General features: G+C 38.4%; 1 protein-coding gene across 1 annotated transcript in view; it reads left to right on the top strand.

The window, feature by feature from the left end:
- Nucleotides 1-23,062, top strand: part of LOC124622445 (protein broad-minded-like) — a 286,578-nt gene that overhangs the window by 198,508 nt on the left and 65,008 nt on the right. Inside the window, exon 5 of the mRNA XM_047148144.1 lies at nt 10,197-10,330. Within this exon, the coding sequence (XP_047004100.1) occupies nt 10,197-10,330 (134 nt within the window). The remainder of the gene's footprint in view (nt 1-10,196; nt 10,331-23,062) is intronic.

Here is a 23,062-nt window from a genome sequence, read left to right as displayed (position 1 = left end):
AACCTATACAAGACTTGAGCAAAGAGCCTTAAGAGTTCTGACCATGTGGGGGTACCCATCAGTAAATCATCAATATACACTGTGAGTCTACTTAACATTTCAGGCCCTAAGACTCAATCTAAAGCAGAAATAAATACACCCACACTGACATTTAAACCAAAAGGGAGAACACAGAACTCATAGCTTTTGCCCCCACATACAAAGACAGTGTACTTACTTCATGTAGTGAAATTTGGCAGTACAAGGCTCAGAGATCTATTATGGTGAGGTACTTAACATTATGGAATTTTTTGAAGTTGTTCTTTCAGGTTGTCGGGCTGCATCCTGACAGGAATAATAATTTTATCTATTCCTCATGTGTTGATCATGAAGCACACACTACCATCTGATTTGCTAATGACTAAAATGCAGCCACAGTATTGAGAAAAGAATGGTTTTATTATTCCTAGTTTAGTGTTTACTGATCTCTTTCCTCTTGGTCCATGGAATGGGGTAAAAATAAAAACCAAAGGTTTCATGTGGGTACGCCTCCATTTTATATTTGTATCCTTTGATTATGCCAGGGCATTATTCAAAAATGTTAGCATAATGTATTAAAATCTCCTGCAGTTCTTCTTTTTGTTCTTCTGTAAGATGCACTGACTCACTCACCTTGGCAGACATGATCTCATGGCCTATTTCCTCTTTCTCTGATTGCTCAATTTCTTGTGTGTTTACAAACATGATGGTAGGAAAGAAGAATTGTATTAGAATGTCAGCAGGGTGTTCTCACTTTATTTCACTACTGTTTGACTTGACTAGGTCTACTGAATATTGTTGGTCATTCCCAACAAAATGGCACATTTCGTTACCAGTGTCAATTTGTGCTTGGTACTTCCTAGAGGTGTCCATGCCAATAAGGCAGTTTACCATTAGCCTTTTGACCATCAGAAAAATGCATTCTAAAGAGAAGCTATCAATTTGAATAGGAATCCATGCCTGTAATATTATGCCTTTAGACTTAACCCCTACAGCTGTTTTGATTTTACAATTATGGACTGGAAGCATGGGTGTGTCCTCATTTTTGTAATTGGTCAAACAGACCCTATGAAATTATATTGGCGGTAGCTCCAGTGTCCAGTACTATGGGTATCCCGAAACCAAATATTTGTGCATTGAATACTGCCTATGCTGTGTCTTCATTTTCATCTACACAGTTCATAATATGTTCTCAATGCAGGTCATCTTTGATATCACCACAGTTGTCATACCTAAGAACACAGCTTTCAACTATTTCCAGGCTTCCACCCCTATTACTGGTTGTTGAATGGGGACCTATCAAGACTGTTTTGAGATTTCTGAATTACCCTGAGCACTGACCTCTTCATTAGGGGTAACCTCAACTATGTACACATTATTTGACTTGTTTCACCAACCGGTTAGTATCTGGCATGGTTCTTGATTTGAAATTTTGTTGTCCCTGGCTACTATTTGAAATGTAATTTTGATTGTACTGATTATAGTCAGCTTGTGACAGATCATTTTGTCACCCAGTTGCATTCTGCCCTTGCCAGTGGCTGTTCGGGTCATTTCCCCCATTTGGTGGAATTTTGTATGCTTGCTGACTATAATCTCCACTACTGTACTATTTCACTACCAGAGACAAGCCACTGGAAACAGTAACTACCATAAAACACCTAGGAGTAACTACTCAGAGTAAACTAGAGTGGCATGATGACCACATTAACAAATAGTTGAGAAACCAGATGCCAGGCTGCGATTCCATAGAAAGAATCTTGAGGAAATGTAATTCATTCACAAAAGAAGTGACTTGCAAAACACTTGTTTGGCTGATTCTTGGATATCGTTCATCAATATGTGACCCCTGCCAGGTTGGATTAATGGAAGAGATAAATAAGATGTAATGAAGAGTAGTGCATTTTCTCATATTGTTTAGCTGGAATGAGAGTATTACAGAGATGCTCAACAAACTCCAGTGGCAGGCACTACAAAAGAGGCATTGTGCATCACAGAGAGTTTACTGTCAAAATCCTAGGCAATGTTTTTTGATAATGGTCAGTCAATGTATTACTTCTGCCACATATGTCTCAAGAAATGATGAAAACGAGAAAAACAATTAAAGCTAATATTGGTTTTAGTGACGATTGTTCCTCTCATGTGTCATTCACAAATGAGGCAGGGAAGGGTGTATTGGATAATTGTAGCACACTGCCACATACCGTAAGGTGGTGTTGTGCAGGGTATAGACATATTGAAAGTCCTGGTTAGTAGTTGGTGAAGGTGTAAGCTTCAAGACAGTTGTGCTCAGTTTCAGATTTTCTCACTAAGCAGTAACTTAAAATAAAATAAAAATACATTGAGAGGTGAAAGCAGGAGAAGGCCAGTCATGTGCTTAGGTAACCACAAGCTGGGTGACATTTGTATTATGCTTGCATGTAACTGCATCAGTAACAAGCAAAATATGATGTCTGCTAATGAACACTTTCCAGTGTCACAATTGACTTTAGTTATCAAACAACACAATGCTTAACACATGCAACATATCAATAAATACAATGATTTCAAACCCAGTTATACATAACATTTCAGCATATGTTAACTCCACATGTTGCTTCTACTTGGAATACAGTGTTGTCTGCTAATTAATGTTGGAAATGACTTCAAAGCACTCAGTGCTATTCAAGGTAATTCAGCTTACATTGTTGAACTACTTCCCATGAACCACTTTGCCAAGAGTCATGTTAGAGCACATACTTAATAAGAAAAATGGTATAAAGCACCTGCAGATACGTGATGTTTTTGTTTTTACATAAATATTGATAATGGTGGTGCAGAGACCAATGATGGAACAGTTCACACGCTTTAACGTGACCCCTCTCTGTTTGATGAAAGTTGGGTGACTTCATTCTGCTCCAGAATATTTATGCTAGTGGCCAAACATAGCTACATAATAGTATTGTACACCATAGCAGAAAGCAGGTCAATTTAGTGATTCACCATCAAGTTTTGTGTCATCTTTACAATGCATTAATCCATTACATGTTCATTTCTCTTATAAACTACAAACTGGATGCTCAGGAAGGAGGGGATGGAGCTTGTCTCAGCAGTCAATGTGCCATGAGCTGATCACAAGTTGTCACATCCAACATTTTCTGCCCACAGCCAAGTTAAAAGTGTGTGATCTGTAACAGCAGTATCTGTAGTACCTAAGTTTAAGTCACAATGACATATTTCACATGCATAGCACGCAGAGGACACAAACAAAGAGATTTACTGAATTGTAAAAATTAAGAGTCATAGACAGTCATTTCATTTTAGTCACTTAAATACTTGATGTTCATTACCTCCCAACAGTGGTCACAATGTGTATTTATCTTCTTGGGTGGCTAGATGAAAATAGCTAAACAATGAAAGTTTATCAGAGGATCCAGAATGAGATTTTCACTCTGCAGCGGAGTGTGCGCCGATATGAAACTTCCTGGCAGATTAAAACTGTGTGCCCGACCGAGACTCGAACTCGGGACCTTTGCCTTTTGGAAGGTTGGAGACGAGATACTCGCAGAAGTGAAGCTGTGAGTACCGGGCGTGAGTCGTGCTTCGGTAGCTCAGATGGTAGAGCACTTGCCCGCGAAAGGCAAAGGTCCCGAGTTCGAGTCTCGGTCGGGCACACAGTTTTAATCTGCCAGGAAGTTTATCAGAGGATGTCTGTGTGACTACAGACTCAAAAAGTCTTTAAAATGAAGTAGATTTGTTCGTTATCCAAACAACAGTGAAGTGACATATAGCCAAGCTGCAAACACAAATTTTCTGAAAACTGTCTTGAGCAGCTAGCTCAGCAGCCCACACACAATGGAAATATCTTAGGCCTTGTAGCTACAAATAGACCAGATCTTATTGATAAAATCAGTATGGAAATGGGGATCAGTGATCATGGTGTCATTATAGCAACTATGATTACGAAAGTCAAGAAGGCTAGGATAGTTTTTCCACCAGATAGAGCAGATAAGCAGTTGTTAGCATCTCACAGTGAATTGATATCACTTAGTTCCAGTAAGATGGATGCAGAGGGATTATGGGTAAACTTTAATCAGATTGTAAATTATGGTCTGTAGAGTTATGTGCCTAGTAAGTGGATAAAGAATGGAAAAGACCCAACATAGTTCAGTAACAAAATATGGAAGATGCAGAGGAAACAGAGGCTGTCGCACACTCTGTTTAAAAAGGGAACACAAAAATGATGACAAGCAAAGGTTAGTAGAGATTTGTACCAGTAAAAAGATCTATGCATGAAGCATACAATGAGTACCACTGTCACACCTTAACAAAAGATGTGGTGGAGAACTTGAGAAAATTCTGGTCCTATGTAAAATCACTAAGCAAGTGCAAGGCCTCCATTCAGTCACTCATTGACAAGTCTGCTGTGGCAGTTGAAGACAGCAAAACAACAGCAAATTTTTAAACTTCACGTTCAAGAAATCATTCACACAAGAGAAGCATACAAACATGCCATCATTTGACCATCGGACAGACTCCCATATCGACAACATAGTAATAAGCATTTCTGACGTAGAGAAACAACTGAAAGATTTGAAAGCAAATAAGTCACCAAGTCTGGATGAAATCCCAATTCAGTTATACAAAGAGTACTCTACAGCATTGGCCCCTTACCTAACCTGCATTTTATCTTGCATTTCTTGCCCAGCACCAAGTACCAAGTGACTGACAAAAAGTGCAGGTGACTTCTGTATAGATGAAGAGTAAAAGAATGGAACCGCAAAATTACAGACCAATATCCCTATCTTCAGTTTGCTGCAGAATTATTGAACATATTCTCAATCAGAATATAATAAACTTTCTTGACACTGAGAAGCTTATGTCTGCAAATCAGCATGGTTTTAGAAAGCATTGCTTATGCGAAACTCAACTTGCCATTTTCTCACATGAGATACTGTAAACTATGGATGAAGGGCAACAGGCAGCTTCCATATTTCTAGATATCCAGAAAGTATCTGACACAGTGCCCCATTGCAGGTTGTTAACAAAGGTATAAGCATATGGAATAATTTTGCAGATATGTGAATGGCTCGAAGACTTCGAAAGTAATAGAACCCAGTATGTTGTCATTGACTGCGAGTGTTCCTACTAGGGTATCATCAGGAGTGACCCAGGAAAGTGTGATAGGACCTTTGTTGTTCTCTATATACATAAATGACTTGGCAGTCAGAGTGGGCAGCAATCTGGGCTGTTCACTGATGATGCTGTGGTGCACAGTAAGATGTTGAAGTTAAGTGACTGTAGGGAGATACAAGACAACTTAGACAAAATTTCCAGTTGATGTCATGAATAGCAACTAGCTCTAAATGTGGGAAAATGTAAGTTAATGCAGATAAGTAGGAAGAACAAACCTGTAACATTCAGATACAGTATTAATGGTGTGCTGCTTGACACAATCAAATCATTTAAATATCTGGGCATAACATTGCAAAGCGATATGAAATGGAACAAGTGTGTGAGTAGGAAAGGCAAATGGTTGACTTTGGTTTATTGGGATAATTTTAGGAAAGAGTGGTTAACCTGTAAGGGAGACCGCATATAGGACTCTGGTGTGACTTATTCTTGAGTACTTCTTGAGTGTTGGGATCCATACCAGTCGGATTGAGAGATGACATGTAATCAGTTCAGAAACAGACTGCTAGATTTGTTATTGGCAGGTTTGAACAACATGTAAGTCTTATGGAGATGCTTTGGGAACTCAAATGGTAATCCCTGGATGGTGATGTTCTTGTCAAGAAACACTATTGAAAAATGTAGAGAATAGGCATTTGTAGCTGACTGTGAAATGATTCTACTGTTGCCAATATACCTTGTGTGTAAGGACCATGAAGATAAGATACGATAAATTAGGGCTCATACAGAGGCATATAGATAGTAATTTTTCCCTTGCTCTATTTTCGAGTGGAACAGGAAAGGAAATGACCAGTGGTGGAACATGCTGCCCTCCGCCATGCACCTATGGTGGCTTCCAGAATAGATGTAGATGTAGATTTAGAACACTTCATAACACTTAAGTCTATATTTGATGTTAACAAATTTCCCTTCTTTAGAAACTCTTTTCTTGTCATTGCCAGTCTGTGTTCTATATCTCCTCTATTTCAGCCATCATCTGTTACTTTGCTGCCTAAATAGCAAAACCCATCTACTACTAAAAGTGTCCCATTTCCTAATCTGATTCCCTCAGCATCACCTGATTTAATTCAACTCTATTCCATTATCAGGTTACCTTCCATTAGGAAAGTTGGTGCACTCAGTGACTGAAATTATTTATAAATTATAGAGCGCAGCAATCAGTCGTCCCTACTGTATTCGGTAGTATTCAAATAACTGTGAACTGCGACTGACTCCCGAACAACAGGGAACTGGCATGAATCGAGATTACCATATTTACTCGAATCTAAGCCGCACTCGAATATAAGCCGCACCTGAAAAATGTGACTCGAAATAAAGAAAAAAAAAATTCCTGAATCTAAGCCGCACCCAAAATTTGAGACTCAAAATTCAAGGGGAGAGAAAAGTTTTAGGCCGCACCTCCAAATCGAATCAAAGTTGGTCCATTGTAATATGAGACACAATTTAGGTTGAATGAATGACGATACGGCTGTAGTAGTTTGGTTCGAGTCGTAAGCTTAGCAGTTAAGCTTTACCAGGTAGCCATTGCTATGCGTCAGGCGCTCCGTCCGCATTTATACGGGTACCCTTCCTTTTTCACGTGCTTCGTCTGGTTTGAATCTATTGCTTATTTTTCTTCGATCTGATAAGTGCCGTTTTCTTTGTTATAGGTGTTTACGTCACTCTAAGCTGAAAATGCATTACTGTACTGTGTCATGCATTGTTTGTCGCATTCTGATAGTGCGTGTTTACGGTCTGTCGCCGCTCGCGGCATGGCTTGCTTTTGTGCGCGCTACTGCCATTAACAATAAAAAAAATAGAGAGGAATCGTCTCATTAGCGAAACAATGGCACGAGACTGCTATTTGTTGTTACTTACACTGCTGATTTCTTTGATAATGATCAACAAGAACCAAATAATAGACTGCGTATGATAGAACATGTTCTGAACGAGAGTTAGGCGAAAATTTTTCTCCGTTTGAAAATCTTTGCGGCCACTTCTTTAGTACATCAAATTCTGCACATACATTAGAGTCATCTTAGATTTGAAAATCTAGTCAGCTACTGTGCTTCACTTCTGACTGTATCACTTAATACAAATATAAACATGACACGATACGTATATTCTTCTGCGTTTGCTGTTGTCTCACTCTAGTTTCGTAGTTTATTAGGCAGGCAGGATTTAAATGAGATAGCAGCAAACACGAAAGAAAACATGGCAAAATGTTTATATTCGTCTTATTCTTATGGTGAAGAGAATACTGCATGTGATTCACAATTCATACAAGTTCCTATTAGCAACCATCTCTTGTCACAGGTAGGAAAAATTTCAGAACGTAGAGTTGGCCATATTGACAAACATCCCAAACAGTCTTGCCAGTTGGATTTTCATAGTACATTGAAATTCTGCTACATTCGAAGATGAACAATACGGAGTTGTATTTACTTCGTTGGATAATGTGTGAAAATGCAGTTGTCGAAACTCTGGGCGGAGAAAAAAAGCTCGTCTTCCACCTTTTTTTTAAAAAAAATTATTTACTGACGCAGAGGTTTTGGCGCCAGTATTTATCTTTGTGCCTAAAAACCATGCCTGTGTAGCGCTACATATATTCGACGGCAGTTCGTTGTGGCAGCACCTACCAAAATTTTTCAGAACTTCTGCTTGCTTTGCACCCGATTCCAAGCCGCAGGTGGTTTTTTGGATTACAAAAACCGGAAAAAAAGTGCGGCTTAGATTTGAGTAAATACGGCAGAAAAAAAACGGACGACTCATTGCCGCACTCTATAATTTATAGATATTCCACCATCCTTTTTTATGTTCATCTTACATCCTCTTTTCAAGACAATGTCTATTCCATTGAACTGCTCTTCTAAGTCCTTTGCTCTCTCTCTGACAGAATTACAGTGTCATTGGCAAATCTCGAAGTTTCTGTTTGTTCTCCCTGAACTATAATTCCTTCTCCAAATTTTTCATTGGTTTCCTTGCTCAATGTATAGATTGAATAGCAGTGGGGATATGATACAACACTGTGTCACTCCCTTCTCAACCACAGCTTACTTTTCATGCCCCTTGACTCTTATAACTGCTGTCTGGTTTCTGCACAAGTTGTAATAACCTTTTGCTCCCTGCATTTTACCCCTGATACATTCAGAATTTGAAAGAGAGTATTCCAGTCAACATTGTCAGAAACTATCTCTACAAGTGCTATAAATGCATGTTTGTCTATCCTCAACCTCTCTTCTAAGATAAGTCATTGGGTCAGTACTGCCTCGTGTCTTCCTATGTTTCTCTGGAATCCAAACTAATCTTACCCAAGGTCAGTTTCTACCAGTCTCCATTCTTTTGTAAAGAATTTGTGTCAGTATTTTGCAACAGTGACTTATTAAACTGATAGTTTGGTAATTTTCACACATTTCAGTACCTGCTTTCTTTGGAATTGGAATTATTACATTCATCTTGACACCTGATGGTATTTCGCCTGTGTCATACATCTTGCACACCAGGTGGAAGAGTTTAGTCATCATCTTCATCTATGTCCCCTTCCATTTCTATAATATTGTCTTCATTTCCCTTGTATAGACACCCTGTATAATCCTTGCTTCTAAATCCTAACATTTGCCCTCTAGCCATTCCTGCTTATCCAATTTGCTCTTCCTGTCAATTTCAATTTTTAGATGTTTGTATTCCATTTTGCCAGCTGTATGTGCTGCATTTTTATTTTTTCTCCTTTCATCAATTAAATTCAGTAATTCAATATCTCTTATGTTATCCAAAGATTTCTGCTAGGCCTTGTCATTTAAGATTGATTGGTTGATTTGGGGGGGGGGGGGGGGGGAGACCAAACATCAAGGTCATCAGTCCCATTAGGTTATGGATGGAAGTCAGCTGTGCCCTTTCACAGGAAGCAATTTAGGGAAATCATGGAAAACCTAAATCAGGATGGCCTGACGTGGATTTGAACCATCATCCTCCCAAGTGCAAGTCCAGTGTGCTAACCACTGCGCCACCTCAGTTTGTCATTTTACCTGTTTATCCTATACTGCCGTCATCATTTCATCTCTAAAAGCAACCCATTCATCGTCTACTATATTCCTTTCCCCTATCTTAGTCAACTATTGCCTAATGCTCCCCTGAAACTCTCAACAACCTTCATCTTTAATAACTAATTCAACTTCTAATTGGTATTTCTGATGTTATGATCGTTTACCCATTGCAGTGCTAATGTGCTGGTTTCTCTATCTCAGGATGATCATTTGTGATGTAAACTGGGAGCAAAATGAATTATTCAATTTAGAAGGACTTTGTGTTTTCAGCATGGCTTTCTTTCCATCATGTCTCATTTATGATTAGGGAATATGAAGTGAGTAGATTATTCAGAACTGAAATCTGTCTTTTGTGCATAATGTTTTCCCAGCTAAGCTATGTAAGATTTTTCTCTGTAACAAACTGATGATTTAAGTTAATTTTTGAAAAAAAAAATTACTCATGAAACAGAAAAAAATTAATTGAATTCAAATCACACTTGAGCATTCAACTTTAATATGACACAAAGACTTAGTTGAATACACATTCCACTCAGTAGGAAATTCATTTACAGACAGATTTTCATATAACTATATTTCAGAAATTAACTTTGTTTTCTGTAAAGTGGAAACACTGTGTTTCTGTATATGAGATAATTGACCTAAGACAATCTAATATAGTTTTGTTGAAGTGTAGACATGAAAAGTGAAAATTTCCTTGTGGAAAATTAATAAACTAAATGTTTTCTGAGATAAATTAATACAATGTTTTTTACCATAATCCTTATAAACTGAAAAAAATTTATGTGACTAACTGTTGATCCTTGTCCTTAGTACAATATCTCAAGTAATCTGCCAGCTTTTGTAAACAATTTATCCGTTAAAAACCTGATCATAATACACTATTATTTTGGGTGTGTGTGAAGTGATATGGTCAAGACCTTCGTTTCAAGTCTGTGTAAAATATATCCTTTTCACTAATATCCATCATGTGCAACATTTTTACAGGGTACTGTTGTCCACAGAATTGTAGGAAATTTGTCTGAATACTATGGAAACACTATATCAAATATTGATTGGGGTAGTACTGCAGATCATAGCTTATGGCCAGAGGAACAGCTTGGGATTCGCATGACTGTGAGGTAAAATCTTTTTTTTAAAAATTAGCACTATTAATTTAGCATAACTTATATTCTGACATCACTTCTTAAATTATCTGTATGGCCAGGAGTAAATATGTAAGATGGCAGTGAATGAGCGATGTGCGTTAGTTTGGCTCGCAAGATCATCTGAATTTTGGAGGTATTATTGAGCAACTGGGCTGTTATATTTATTACAAGAATTGTATGGAGAGTGCCTAGCGACACATTAGCATTTGATTTTGAAAATCTGAGACTTGGAACAGCACTTAAAATAGACAATTGTCAAGCAACGTGCAGCAGGATCACCCATGGTCAGTCTGGAGTCGAGCCGACACCAGGAGCTGCAGCGACATAACCCGGCATCCCTGACATTGCCATGCTCATGAAAGCTGAGGTGAGTGCTGCATGCCAGTCACAAGATGCACTTGGACTCGAATGTGCAGACCACCACTGATGTTGTCACTGCAGCAGTGACGATCAAGATACAGGAGACTCTGGAGATGAATGTGAGTGAAATCCATGCTCTAAACAACTTTAAAAGAAACAGAGGATAGGGCATGATTGCTTGAATGATTGAGAAATTGGGCAAATTTGAGCAATATCAGAGATGCAATACTCTCAACAACAGAGAGGACACCAATGAACTAGTGATTGATCTTAACCAAGAGAAGCTAGGCCTGCAGGTGACACTGAGTGACATAGACAGAAGTCACAGAGTGGGGTGTAAGATGCCGGGACCTTCAAAACCCCGACACATAGTAGTGAAGTTTGTGTCTTACAGTGAAAGATCTGAAATCTTCAGAGTGAAAAAGAAACTCACAAAGTCAGGTCTGACAATATGCAAGGATCTCACCTGGAAGACGAAAGGTTCTGAACAGTGTGATCAAGACTTGGGCTACAAAATGTGTTGTGAACAAAAGGTGGCAGAATAATGATGAAGACTGAAAATGGGAAAAGATCAGTGTACGATGCAGATGAACTCAAATGCCTGTGCTTTAGAAGCTAAAACATCTCAACTCTTGCTACCTCTAGTTCGTGTGTTTATCTTTGTGTCTTTATTTTGTAAAGAAACAATCAGATTTTGTAATCTTTTCTTAAAACAGGCTCCTGATATAATAATTTTGTTTGTTTAGGTTTACTTTTAATACCAATTACAGATTTTCTGTTCAATTCTCATACTTCCAATATCAATATAGTGTATTCTTTCACTATTCCCACAGGGCCCCAATTCAGACAATTAATGTACTGTCTTATTTCCATTTTCATTTAGGAATTTATTATAGTATTACTGTTCTTACTCATAATTGGAACTATTAATGACACACTGTGTTTTTGTTCCATTTAGCTTTCAATGCTGTTCCACATAAGTTATTCTAATTCTGTTTAGTGAGTTTCTTCTCTTGTTTCCGGTTGGCTGTTCAGCAACCAATATAACACCAGCTGGCCTCAGTGACAATATCTCCTTACTCCACCTGTTAGCTGCCACTTCACATCCAGGAATCCTGCTCCTTTACCTCCTCTACATCAGAGCATTCCATTACACATTGTTCCCCATCTTTACTGGCCCAGAGTCACTGTCTCCAACCAGTGGAATCTTCTCCAACTTTGCACCTGAATGGACTAAGCTTCACACTGCATGCACAAATGTCCAGTCTCACCAGCTCGTCTCAAAAAGTTACATCATACATTTCAAGAAATGGACATCCATGTAATACAAGGGAGGTTTGAGAAGTTCTCAGAATGGAATAGAAAAAAAGTACTTACATCACTGAAACTTTTTATATTTCTGAAATGTAGTCTCCTTGTAGAGTAATGCCTTGGTCCAACAATGTTCCAGTGCCTTGATCCCATCTCGAAAATGAGTTTCCTCCAGGCCTGCAAAATAGTTGTCAATTCCGACTATCAATTTTTCATTTGAAGTGGATCTTTGACCACCAAGAAAAATTTTCAGTTTTGGAAAGAAATGGAAGTATGACGGAGACATATCAGGTGAATAAGGCAGGTGTGGCTACAATTCATACCTTAGTTCCTGTAATATTGTCATGGTGATGGCACGTGTGTGTGGGCACACATTGTCTTGATGGAAGATGAATTTCTTCCTTGCTAAACCTGGATTTTTTCATGTATCTTTTGTTGCAATTTGTCCAGGAGGTTAGCATAGTATTCTCCAGTTATTATTTGCACACTGGGGAGATAATCTACAAACAGTACCTCCTTCACATCCCAGAACACTAATGCCATGACCTTTCCCGCCAAAGGAATTGTCTTTGCTTTATTTGGTGGTGGAGAAACAGCATTTTTCCACTGCTTTGACTGTTGTTTTGTCTCTGGGGTATAGTAGTGCACCCAATTTTCATCTGTTGTGACAAATTGGTGCAAAACAGGCCAAACGTTGTTCCGATATGTCCATTCTCATGCGTTTTTGATCCAGCTGCAAGAGTCGCAGCATCCATCTTGCAGATAATTTTTTCATTTCTAATTCTTCAGTTAAAATGTGATATACCATTTCAGATGACATCTGGCAAGTGTGAGCAATTTCATGCACTTTCAGTTGGCAATCCTCCATGACCATTTTGTGCACTTTTGCAATGATTTCTGGAGTAGTGACACATCTTGGCTAACCACTGTGCAGATCATCATCTAAGCCCTCCCGACCAAATTTAAATTCATTTGTGCACTTGACAACAGTTGAATATGAAGGATGAGAGTCCCCCAGTGTATTCTGGAAATCAGCATGTATGTTCTTTGCTTTCATACCTTTCTTTGCAAAGTACTTACTCACTGCTCGAATCTCAATTTTTTCCATCTTCGCAAATCACTATGCAGGAGCAACAGAGCCACATCACCACCACAGCTCTCTCCCAAGAGCACTGACATGGCACGTGTTTACAGGCAACAGTCCAATGAATATTACGTGAACAACATGTTGCACTACCACTGACCTCTCATGATGAGTCCAAGAACTTTTCAAACCACCCTCATACTTCTTTCAGAGACCTGGCTCCAATTGAGTATTCCCACAAGTTCAGTAAATCTAGACAGCTGTATCTTCCTAAGACACAACAAATGTGACTGACAAAGGAGTGGAGAGGGGGCACATGTATGCTCTGATTTATCATCTACTGTACTACATACATCCAATGATAATGGGTATAAACAAGTGGAATATTTGTTCCTAGAGATTGAATCCATTAACTGCAAGTGCCCGATATGTGTACTCTACAGCCCTCCTATAGTAAGGTGATTTGCCTGCTTTGAAACTGCTCTTTAAAGACTTGATTCAACATACATATATATATTATTACAGTTGGTGGCACTGCCATAAATAAATTTTCTGTACAGTAGCCCATCCAGGGTGAAATTTAAGTAGATGCTTTCTTCAAACATATCACTACTTCAGCTTGCTGTTACCCATCATATGGACAATAGTCACACTATCACAGATATATTTGTGACGAAATCCCCAGACAGAATTGTTTGTATCTCTGAAATACCTGCACCTGTCATATTCACCCATGACTTAATTTTCACGATGTACTCACTAGAAAGTGCTAGAAAGATACTGCTGCTGACTACGTACTGAGACTTCAAATGCATTAATGTATCTGAACTTGCAACTGAGGCACAACAGGTAGTGTGGGGTTTGTTCTCTGATCCATTCTCTGACATAAACCATAAACTTCATCGGTTTACTAATAAACTTACTCAGCTACATGACAATTATGTCCCCCTTAGCACCAGAAAAGTAAGACAGAAACATGCATCTTGGCTAACTGAATAACTCCGTTGGTTGGTTTGTGGGGGTTGAAGGGACCAGACTACAACTGAATAACTAAAATGGCTAATGAACCTCAGAGACACTGCACATCGGACATGGAGTATAAGCTACACCCCACTCCAGAAAATCCTATTACTTACAAGTATAAATGGAGCAGAGTTGGTCAAGCTGTGAGAAACACAAAACTCAGATGTGCCCATACTTTAATGTCAGCTGTCCTCTAGAAAGATCTGTGTGGTCTCGGTATATGAAAAGCAAAAGCTGCAGCTGATCCTATTGGTTCAGCTGATGAACTGAACTGATACTTTACATTACCTAAACCACAACTGAACACAAATGAAACAGAGATTCATTGATTTCTTCATGGGGGTACAGGACCATATCCACAAAAAATTCTCTCTAAAGCATGTTACTTGCAACAACTTCATAAAAGCCATCATGCATATCAGATCAGTATCTACTGGACACGATGGCATCACAGTCCTGATGATGAAGCATGTGATTGACCAACTTCTGACCACAATAACAGATGTCTTAAAAGCTCATTAAAAACAAGTGCTTTTCCTGGGCCTGGAAACTGGGACTAGTTAAGCCATTGCCTAAAAAGGGTGATGCCATAGCACCCTCTGACTACCTACCTATTGGCATTCTTCCTGCATTGTCCAGGGCTTTGAAATATGTAGTCCCTGACCAGCTAAGCAACTACCTAACTACACACAATCTCCTAGATGAATAACAATCAGGCTTCCACCAACATCACAGCATATCTGCCTTAATAAAGGTGACAGATCACCTGAAGCTCACTATGGGTGCACAGAAGGTGATTATTATGTGCTTCTCAGATTTCAGCAAAGCCTTTGACACTGTCAACTAGGACATTTTACTTGCCAAACTTAAGCATCCCAAATTTCTCACCAACTGCAGTGCAATGGTTTCACTCATACCTGATGTCCCACTGATCTGGCACCATAAAGTCACAGTGGAGGCAGATGGTATTATGGGTCTCCCATGATTTGATACTAGGTCTTATTCTCTTTCCATTGTACATAAATGATGTGCCGTCAGTTTTGTCCTACTGCAGATACTATCTGTACACTGATGACTTTCAGTTGTATATAAGTACAAAACCAATAAACCGTTTAGACACCTACCAAGAATCTCATTACTGACCTATGTGCACTATCAAAATGGGCACAGGATATAGGATTAAAGTTCAGCCGATCCAAAACCCATGCAGTACTGGTTGAGCATTCTAGGCTCATTAGCCCAAAATATTGTGAATCCCTACTATCTTTAACCCTAAATGGGACAAATATTGACTTCTCTCCTTCAAAAAAGAGTCTGTGAGTAATAATAGCTGAAAATCTATATTGAACTGAGCATGTAACTGCAATGGGCAAGAAGGGATCAGCATTATCTCTATACCCCATGAAAATATAAAAAGGTCTTCCCTCTTGACCTGAAAAAGGACGTTGTACAAACACTTCTATTCCTAATTATTGGTTACAGTGATGTTATCCTGGAAGGCTGTTCTCAGGAAAACTCATGGGACTTGGAGCTGGTTGGTAATGCCAGTGTTCATTATATTTATGATGTTCCACTCTTTGACCACATTTCATCATTATATTCATAGCTCTGCTGGTAGACAAATGCAGAGATTTCCATACCCTCTGTCTTTACTGTCTTATCAATGAACACTGTACCCCATATCTATCCTCACCCTTAATGCTCTTACCTGAACAACATGGCAGAAACACTGCTCCCATCAGAGCAAAACCCTTTCTCCCCCACTTCATTGTTCAGCCACTTTCTTGAAGTCTTTCCCATTAGCAGAAACCCAACTCTTGTACAACTTCTCACATTATATTAGAGAACTGAGTAACACCTTCAGCTTCAGAAAACACCTAATGACACATCTGCTAAAGCAGCAATAAGGATTACCGTTTACCTGTACATACTCATTACTCTTGTACATCGTTCTTTCAAACCTAATCTTCCTCATTTCCCAGTATACTGAGCCAATGCAGTAACCTTAAATTTTCTGTACCCCAGAACTCACTATATCAGAAAGCATCTATTTTGAACACCTATAAATTATTCTTGTATCTGCTACTATCATTATTATTATTATTATTATTATTATTATTATTATTTCTTTCCTTTCTCAGACGTTATGTCTGGTTAAAAATGGAAAGTGACGCGGACCTTGATCAAGTGTGACTTCCTTTTAACTGTATGGTATATGTTATTTTGCATTTAGGAACTTTCGGGTAATTGAACATGTATCAATAATTACAGATTTCTGTAGTTGTATATATACGTTTGGATGTAGCTGTATTGCGTTGATGTACTGGTGGATATTGTGTGGTATGACTCCTGTAGTTGATAGTATAATTGCTATAATGTCAACTTTTCCTGATGCCACATGTCTTTGACTTCCTCAACCAGTTGGATGTATTTTTCAATTTTTTCTCCTGTTTTCTTCTGTATATTTGTTGTATTGGGTATGGATATTTCGATTAGTTGTGTTAATTTCTTCTTTTTATTGGTGAGTATGATGTAAGGTTTGTTATGTGGTGTTGTTTTATCTGTTACAATGGTTCTGTTCCAGTATAATTTGTATTCATCATTCTCCAGTACATTTTGTGGTGCATACTTGTATGTGAGAATGTAGTGTTTTATTAGTTTATGTTGTATGGCAAGTTGTTGATGTATTATTTTTGCTACATTGTTATGTCTTCTGGGGTATTCTGTATTTGCTAGTATTGTACATCCGCTTGTGATGTGATCTACTGTTTCTATTTGTTGTTTGCAAAGTCTGCATTTATCTGTTGTGGTATTGGGATCTTTAGTAATATGCTTGCTGTAATATCTGGTGTTTATTGTTTGATCCTGTATTGCAATCATGAATCATTCCGTCTCACTGTATATATTGCCTTTTCTTGGCCATGTGTTGGATGCATCTTGATCGATGTGTGGCTATGTTAGATGATACGGGTACTTGCCGTGTAGTGTTTTCTTTTTCCAATTTACTTTCTTCATATCTGTTGATGTTATGTGATCTAAAGGGTTGTAGAAGTGGTTATGAAATTGCAGTGGTGTAGCTGATGTATTTATATGAGTGACTGTTTTGTGTATTTTGCTAGTTTCTGCTCGTTCTATAAAGAATTTTCTTAAATTGTCTACCTGACCATGATGTACACAAAGCAGTCACTCATATAAATACATCGGCTACACCATTGCAATTTCATAACCACTTCTACGACCCTTTAGATCACATATCATCAACAGATACAAAGAAAGTAAATTGGAAAAAGAAAACACTACATGGCAAGCACCCATATCATCTAACACAGCCACACATCGATCAAGACACATCCAACCCATTGCTATGAAAAGGCAATATATACAGTGAGACGGAAGGATTCATGATTGCAATACAGGATCAAACAATAAACACAAGATATTACAGCAAGCATATTATTAAAGATCCCAATACCACAACAGATAAATGCAGACTTTGCAAACAACAAATAGAAACAGTAGATCGCATCACAAGTGGATGTACAATACTAGCAAATATAGAATACCCCAGAAGACATGACAATGTAGCAAAAATAATACATCAACAACTTGGCATACAACATAAACTAATAAATTATTGTTATTAATAATATTGTTATTATTGCCATTATTTTTATTATTACTATCAGTGGTAGCAATTGCCATAGCACTGTTACTGCCACTGTTAACTTTATTAGCCCTAGTCAGTATTATATACTCACACTGGCACTTCAGACACTCAAATCATTTCAGTACTCATATTACAACTGTTATTTTTTAGGAAAATATGATGTAAAAAAGGCACTGTAAGTTAGAAATCCTGCTCCAGTGTAAGAGAGGGCTTGATGGCCCTATCATATCAGATTAAATAGATAAATAATTCCCTTAGTCAGAAATGTTCTTCTAAGACTTACGACAGGACAAATAAAATTTGTCAACTAAAACATACTGGCATGTGATGTGTACCATCCATATTGCTCAGAAAATATGAGGATTGGAACTTTAATAGTGGTAACTATTTATTTACAGCTCCTACAAGGTAGATATGTGTTTCAAAATTTTACTGACCTTCAAAGTAGTCACTAGTGTTGTGTATAACCCAATGCCAGTGATGTGGATACTCTTAACAGTGCCAGTTGTGTTGACAGTTTGAGCAGCGTGGTCTATTGCCTGACAAATTTGTAGCAGTTCTGAAGCGAATGCCGTGAAGTGTTTCCTTCTGTTTAGAAACTGAGTTGAACTCACGATGGTTTAAGTCAGGGGAGTGCAGTCGGTGATATAGCACTTAGCAGCTCCATCAGTCAAACAAATCAGTAACAGCTTGCACTGCATGTGCTTGAGCATTGTTCTGCAAAATGATGGTCAGCTCCTGCAGAAAGTGTCATCACTTCTGCCTCTATGCTGTTCATTTTTGGAACACAACCTGTGACCAGCTTAGATACAGAAGTGATGACACTTTCTGCAGTAACTGACCATCATTTTGCAGGACAATGCTCAAGCATGTACAGTGCAAGCTGTTACTGATTTGTTTCGCTGATGGGGCTGCTAAGTGCTGTACCACCTACTGCACCTCCTTGACTTAAGCCCTTGAGAGTTCAACTTGATTTCTAAACTGAAGGAAACACTTCATGGCATTCGCTTCAGAACCGTGCCGTTCGAACTGTCAACACAACTGGCACTGCTAAGAGTATCCTATGACTTACTTATCACTGGCAATGGGTTATACACAATGCTGGTGACTACTTTGAAGGTCAGTAAAACTTGGAAACATGTATCTATTTTGTACGAGCTGTAAATAAATAGTTGCCACTATTAAAGTTCCAACCTTCATATATATGGACTAATTACACTGCAGAACTTCAGGAGAAGAGATTGCTGCCAGATTAAGTTGTGAGGTACATACAATGATGGCTCAGGTAGTAAGATTGTCACTGTATGATATTGTGACTATATTTGAATCTAAATGCAGCATACAGTTTTAATCTTTCAGGAGGTGCCAATACTGAAGATGATAGACATTTTCTGTGTGTTCCTTCCAACTTAAATTGGAAGGATCATATAGAAAACGCTGTGGGGAAGGCTAACCAGAGACTGCATTTTATTGGCAGGACACTTAGGAAATGTAACAGATCTACTAAGGAGACTGCGTACACTATTTTTGTCTACTGCTGCACGGTGTGGGATCCTTACCAGATAAGACTGACAGAGTACATCAAAACAGTTCAAAGAAGGGCAACATGTTTTGTATTATCATGAAATTGGGGAAAGAGTGTCTCTGAAATGATACAGGTTTCGGGATGGACATCATTAACGCAAAGGCATTTTTTGCTGTACGGGAATCTTCTCACAAAATACCAATCACCAAATTTCTCCTCCAAATGCGAAAATATTTTGTTGATGCTAGCCTACACAGGGAGAAATGATCACCATGATAAAATAAGAGAAATCAGAGCTTGTACGGAAAGATATAGGTGTTCATTCTTTCCGCACACTATATGAGATTGAAATAATAGAGAATTGTGAAGGTGGTTCAATGAACCCTCTGCCAGGCACTAAAATGTGATTTGCAGAGTATCCACGTAGATGTAGATGTAGATATAGATGAGAGATAACGATTAAGAAGTGTGAAGTAAGAGGAGGAAAAAATGTAATACAGTGACAGAATGGTCAAAATGAAAAAGGAAAGACGCAAATAGCTGATGATCAAACTGTAAAGTAAAGCAAATGTAGAATTCAAGAAACAGAGGAGACAAATTATAAGATAAAGTCAATAAACATGAAGTAGTGAGAAAATGGTGTAACAAATGCATGGCTTAAAGATATGTGGCATTGAACAGAGAGAGAAACCAACTTAGAAATTAATGGAAAATATAGTGAAATTTGACAAGAAAAAAAAAAAAAAAAAAACACATTCTCCAGGACAAATTCACAACTCCAAATTTATCAGTTGGTTGTTTTGATTGTAAGACTATGTAGTGGAGCTGGTATGAGGGTCACAACTATTAGTACTCATTTTAATCTTCTGTAAATTGCATCATGGAAGAGTACCTTCAGGAATGTGGTATGAATCAAGTTGTACATTATAAAAGTGAAAAAGATGTTGTAAACAGCATCACCAACTGTGTCCTCAGAGTCTTTCATGCTGGCATGACTAGATAAAATCTTCTTGGTTTTCAAGCTGTGTCTATTCCAATAACATTCATGAGCTTTCAATGGCTAGCTTCACCGTTGTTGTCAGGAGTAAAACTACTGAATGCCAGGACTGGCACTATTTCCCATTTGTATACCTATGATTATGGCCACTGGCACAAATTGGAGAGGGCTGAAATGACATGTGCACGAAAGGCCAGCTGTGCTGCTCATAGCACCAAAACTGGGAAATATGTTGAAATGATGTAATGGTTAGTCTGGACGTGGTATCACTTTTTACGAGGATGCCAGTACAAGACATGCTGGATCCTTTGGGCCAACAGTTTTCACCTGGAATCTTCAAGTTGTTCCATCTTGTTCTAACAACAATGTACTTCTTGTACTGCGACAAATATTATGAAATGACAGATGGCACAGCAATGGACTCGCCACTGTCTCCTGCAGTCACAAATTTCTTCATGGAGCCCTTTGAGGAACAGGCTCTGAACTCTGTGGTGTTGCATCTCTCTTGCTTCCCTAGGTATGTTGATGAAACCTACACAAGAAAGCAATCCTAAACACATTAATACACAGAGCCAAATTTATTTCTGATGATGACCACCTACAGTCTGAGTTTCAGCGCTTGAGGCACATATTCAAGGAGAATGGCTACAGCAAAAGAGAAATTGCAAATGCTTTCAGGTGTCACCAAAGAAGGATGCCTTGTGAAGTGGCAGAATAAGCCAAGCCAGTGGCTTTCCTGCCATGCTGTGGGGCAACAAGCAGCAAGTTAGGATGTCTACTGCAAAGACATGGATTGAGACCAGTGTTCCAGCCCACCGCAAGATATGAGATATGTTGTACCCTGTTTAAGATGAAATAGCTCTACATGTGCCCAGTGTCTATGGTGTCCCTTGCCATTGCGGCAGCATATATATAGACCAGACAATTCACACAGTTGCGGAGCATTGTACTGAGCACAAGAGACATATTAAGCAAAGGGAGCTCGACAAGCGACCATAGCTGAGCATTGCCTCGATGGACACAAAATACAGTTTGATAACACAAGAGTCTTGGCTCAGGTGTCAACACACTGGGACTCAGTTACAAAAGAGGTGGATGAGATTAGAATGAACAGCAACAATTTCAACAGAGTACAGGGCTACAGACTGAGTGGGACATGGGGGCAGGCTTTGGATGTCGAAAGGAAGCAACAGTGGATGCCTAACACTTGTAGGGAGGTGGGAGCAGCAGTTTCAAACATGGCGCTGGCCTCTTGGGGCACCTGACGTCACTCGGTCATGCGATGGGCCGGAGCTGCTATGAGCTGCCCAGCTCACCTTCCATGCACGGATCATGTCAGCCCTCTCTGATTGGTACCAGTTGCCATAATCATAGGTATATAAATGCGAAATAGTGCCAGTCCTGGCAGTCAGTAGTTTTACTCCTGATGACCATTTGAAGCTTGAGAATTTTGTTGGAATTGATGCGGCCTGAAAACTGAGAAGATTTTATCCAACATCATCAACTACAACAAATTGTTTGGCTTACATAAACAAATTTTGACATAATGAAGTTAATAGCCAAGATCCTGCTTTTGAAGGACAAAAAAGCTACTTTCTTGGTTATATTAAATAAGTACTGTTTATGTCCTTTTGCTAGCTTAGAATGGTTATCTTTATGCCACAAAACTAGAGATCTTTTTATGATGAGCTCTGCTACCTCTCCTGCAATCCTTCAATTCTGGATCATTTGTACAAAGAGCTGCTAATAAGACTTATTTCTATTATTTAGTGGCTATGAACTGACTTATCCATTATTCCTGTAGCAGTAAACTTTTTTATATATCATGTAGTATTCATTAATCAACACTTAATAAAGTGTCCTTACAAATCGTGTAAGCTTAATATTGTGTAGATACTTTAATTATCTTTTGTAAATAAACTTATTGTTCGTAAATAATTCTCACTTTTTCTCATAAGTAAATATCATTTCAGAGAGTACTTATGCTTTAAAGCTACATTTAAATTACAAAATTCATCTGTTGCTAAATAATCTCAATTGCAAATTATTTTGTCAAAAAATAAAATTTAGCAATCCCCTCATAAACAATTTTTAACTAAATCCCTTAAGCACAAATTCACTTTCCAAAACAAACCTATGTAAAAACTCCTAGAGAATCATTAGGAATGCTAATTAGTGTGAGGCATGTCAACATTGTAAAATTATGAGATATAATTGCTAGCAACTGTCTGCAGGAGGCAAAATATTAGCTTAGCAGCTACAAACCCATGTAAAACACATGTCAGTACCTTAGCTTTCAGAACTATTAATTCCTTTTCAGGGAGGAGGGAAGTATAACTTGGGAAAGGTTAAAATGGAAGACAGGTCACCCAGGCCCCAGGTTGTGAGGCAATTACCTGCTGTGAGGACAGGGACAGATAAAGGTCTGCCTCCCCCTGTTCCCGTGTTCTAATAATTCCAAAAGCTACAATCGTGCCATGTATTTTATGTGTATTCTATTGGCTTTCGAAGGTACATAATGGACAGTAATTGTGTCTCATAACTTTGCTTTTTTCTCACGTGATTTTTTTTTTTATACAAATGTCAGCATTGTTTTCATGTGTAATGTAAAACAACCTACATGCTACTCACTTCTGGATATGCAGTGATTGTCACTGTTTCTGCACAGTACTGGAAAAATGTTGTGGGTGTAAAGGACACAGTGAAATGTAAACTCCGTAATAATTATAGATACACAT

This window comes from Schistocerca americana, chromosome 7 (assembly GCF_021461395.2).
Source record: "Schistocerca americana isolate TAMUIC-IGC-003095 chromosome 7, iqSchAmer2.1, whole genome shotgun sequence".
Classification (NCBI taxonomy): domain Eukaryota; kingdom Metazoa; phylum Arthropoda; class Insecta; order Orthoptera; family Acrididae; genus Schistocerca; species Schistocerca americana.
The sequence above is the reverse complement of the archived record's forward strand: the minus strand, read 5'-3'. Positions and strand labels throughout refer to the sequence as shown.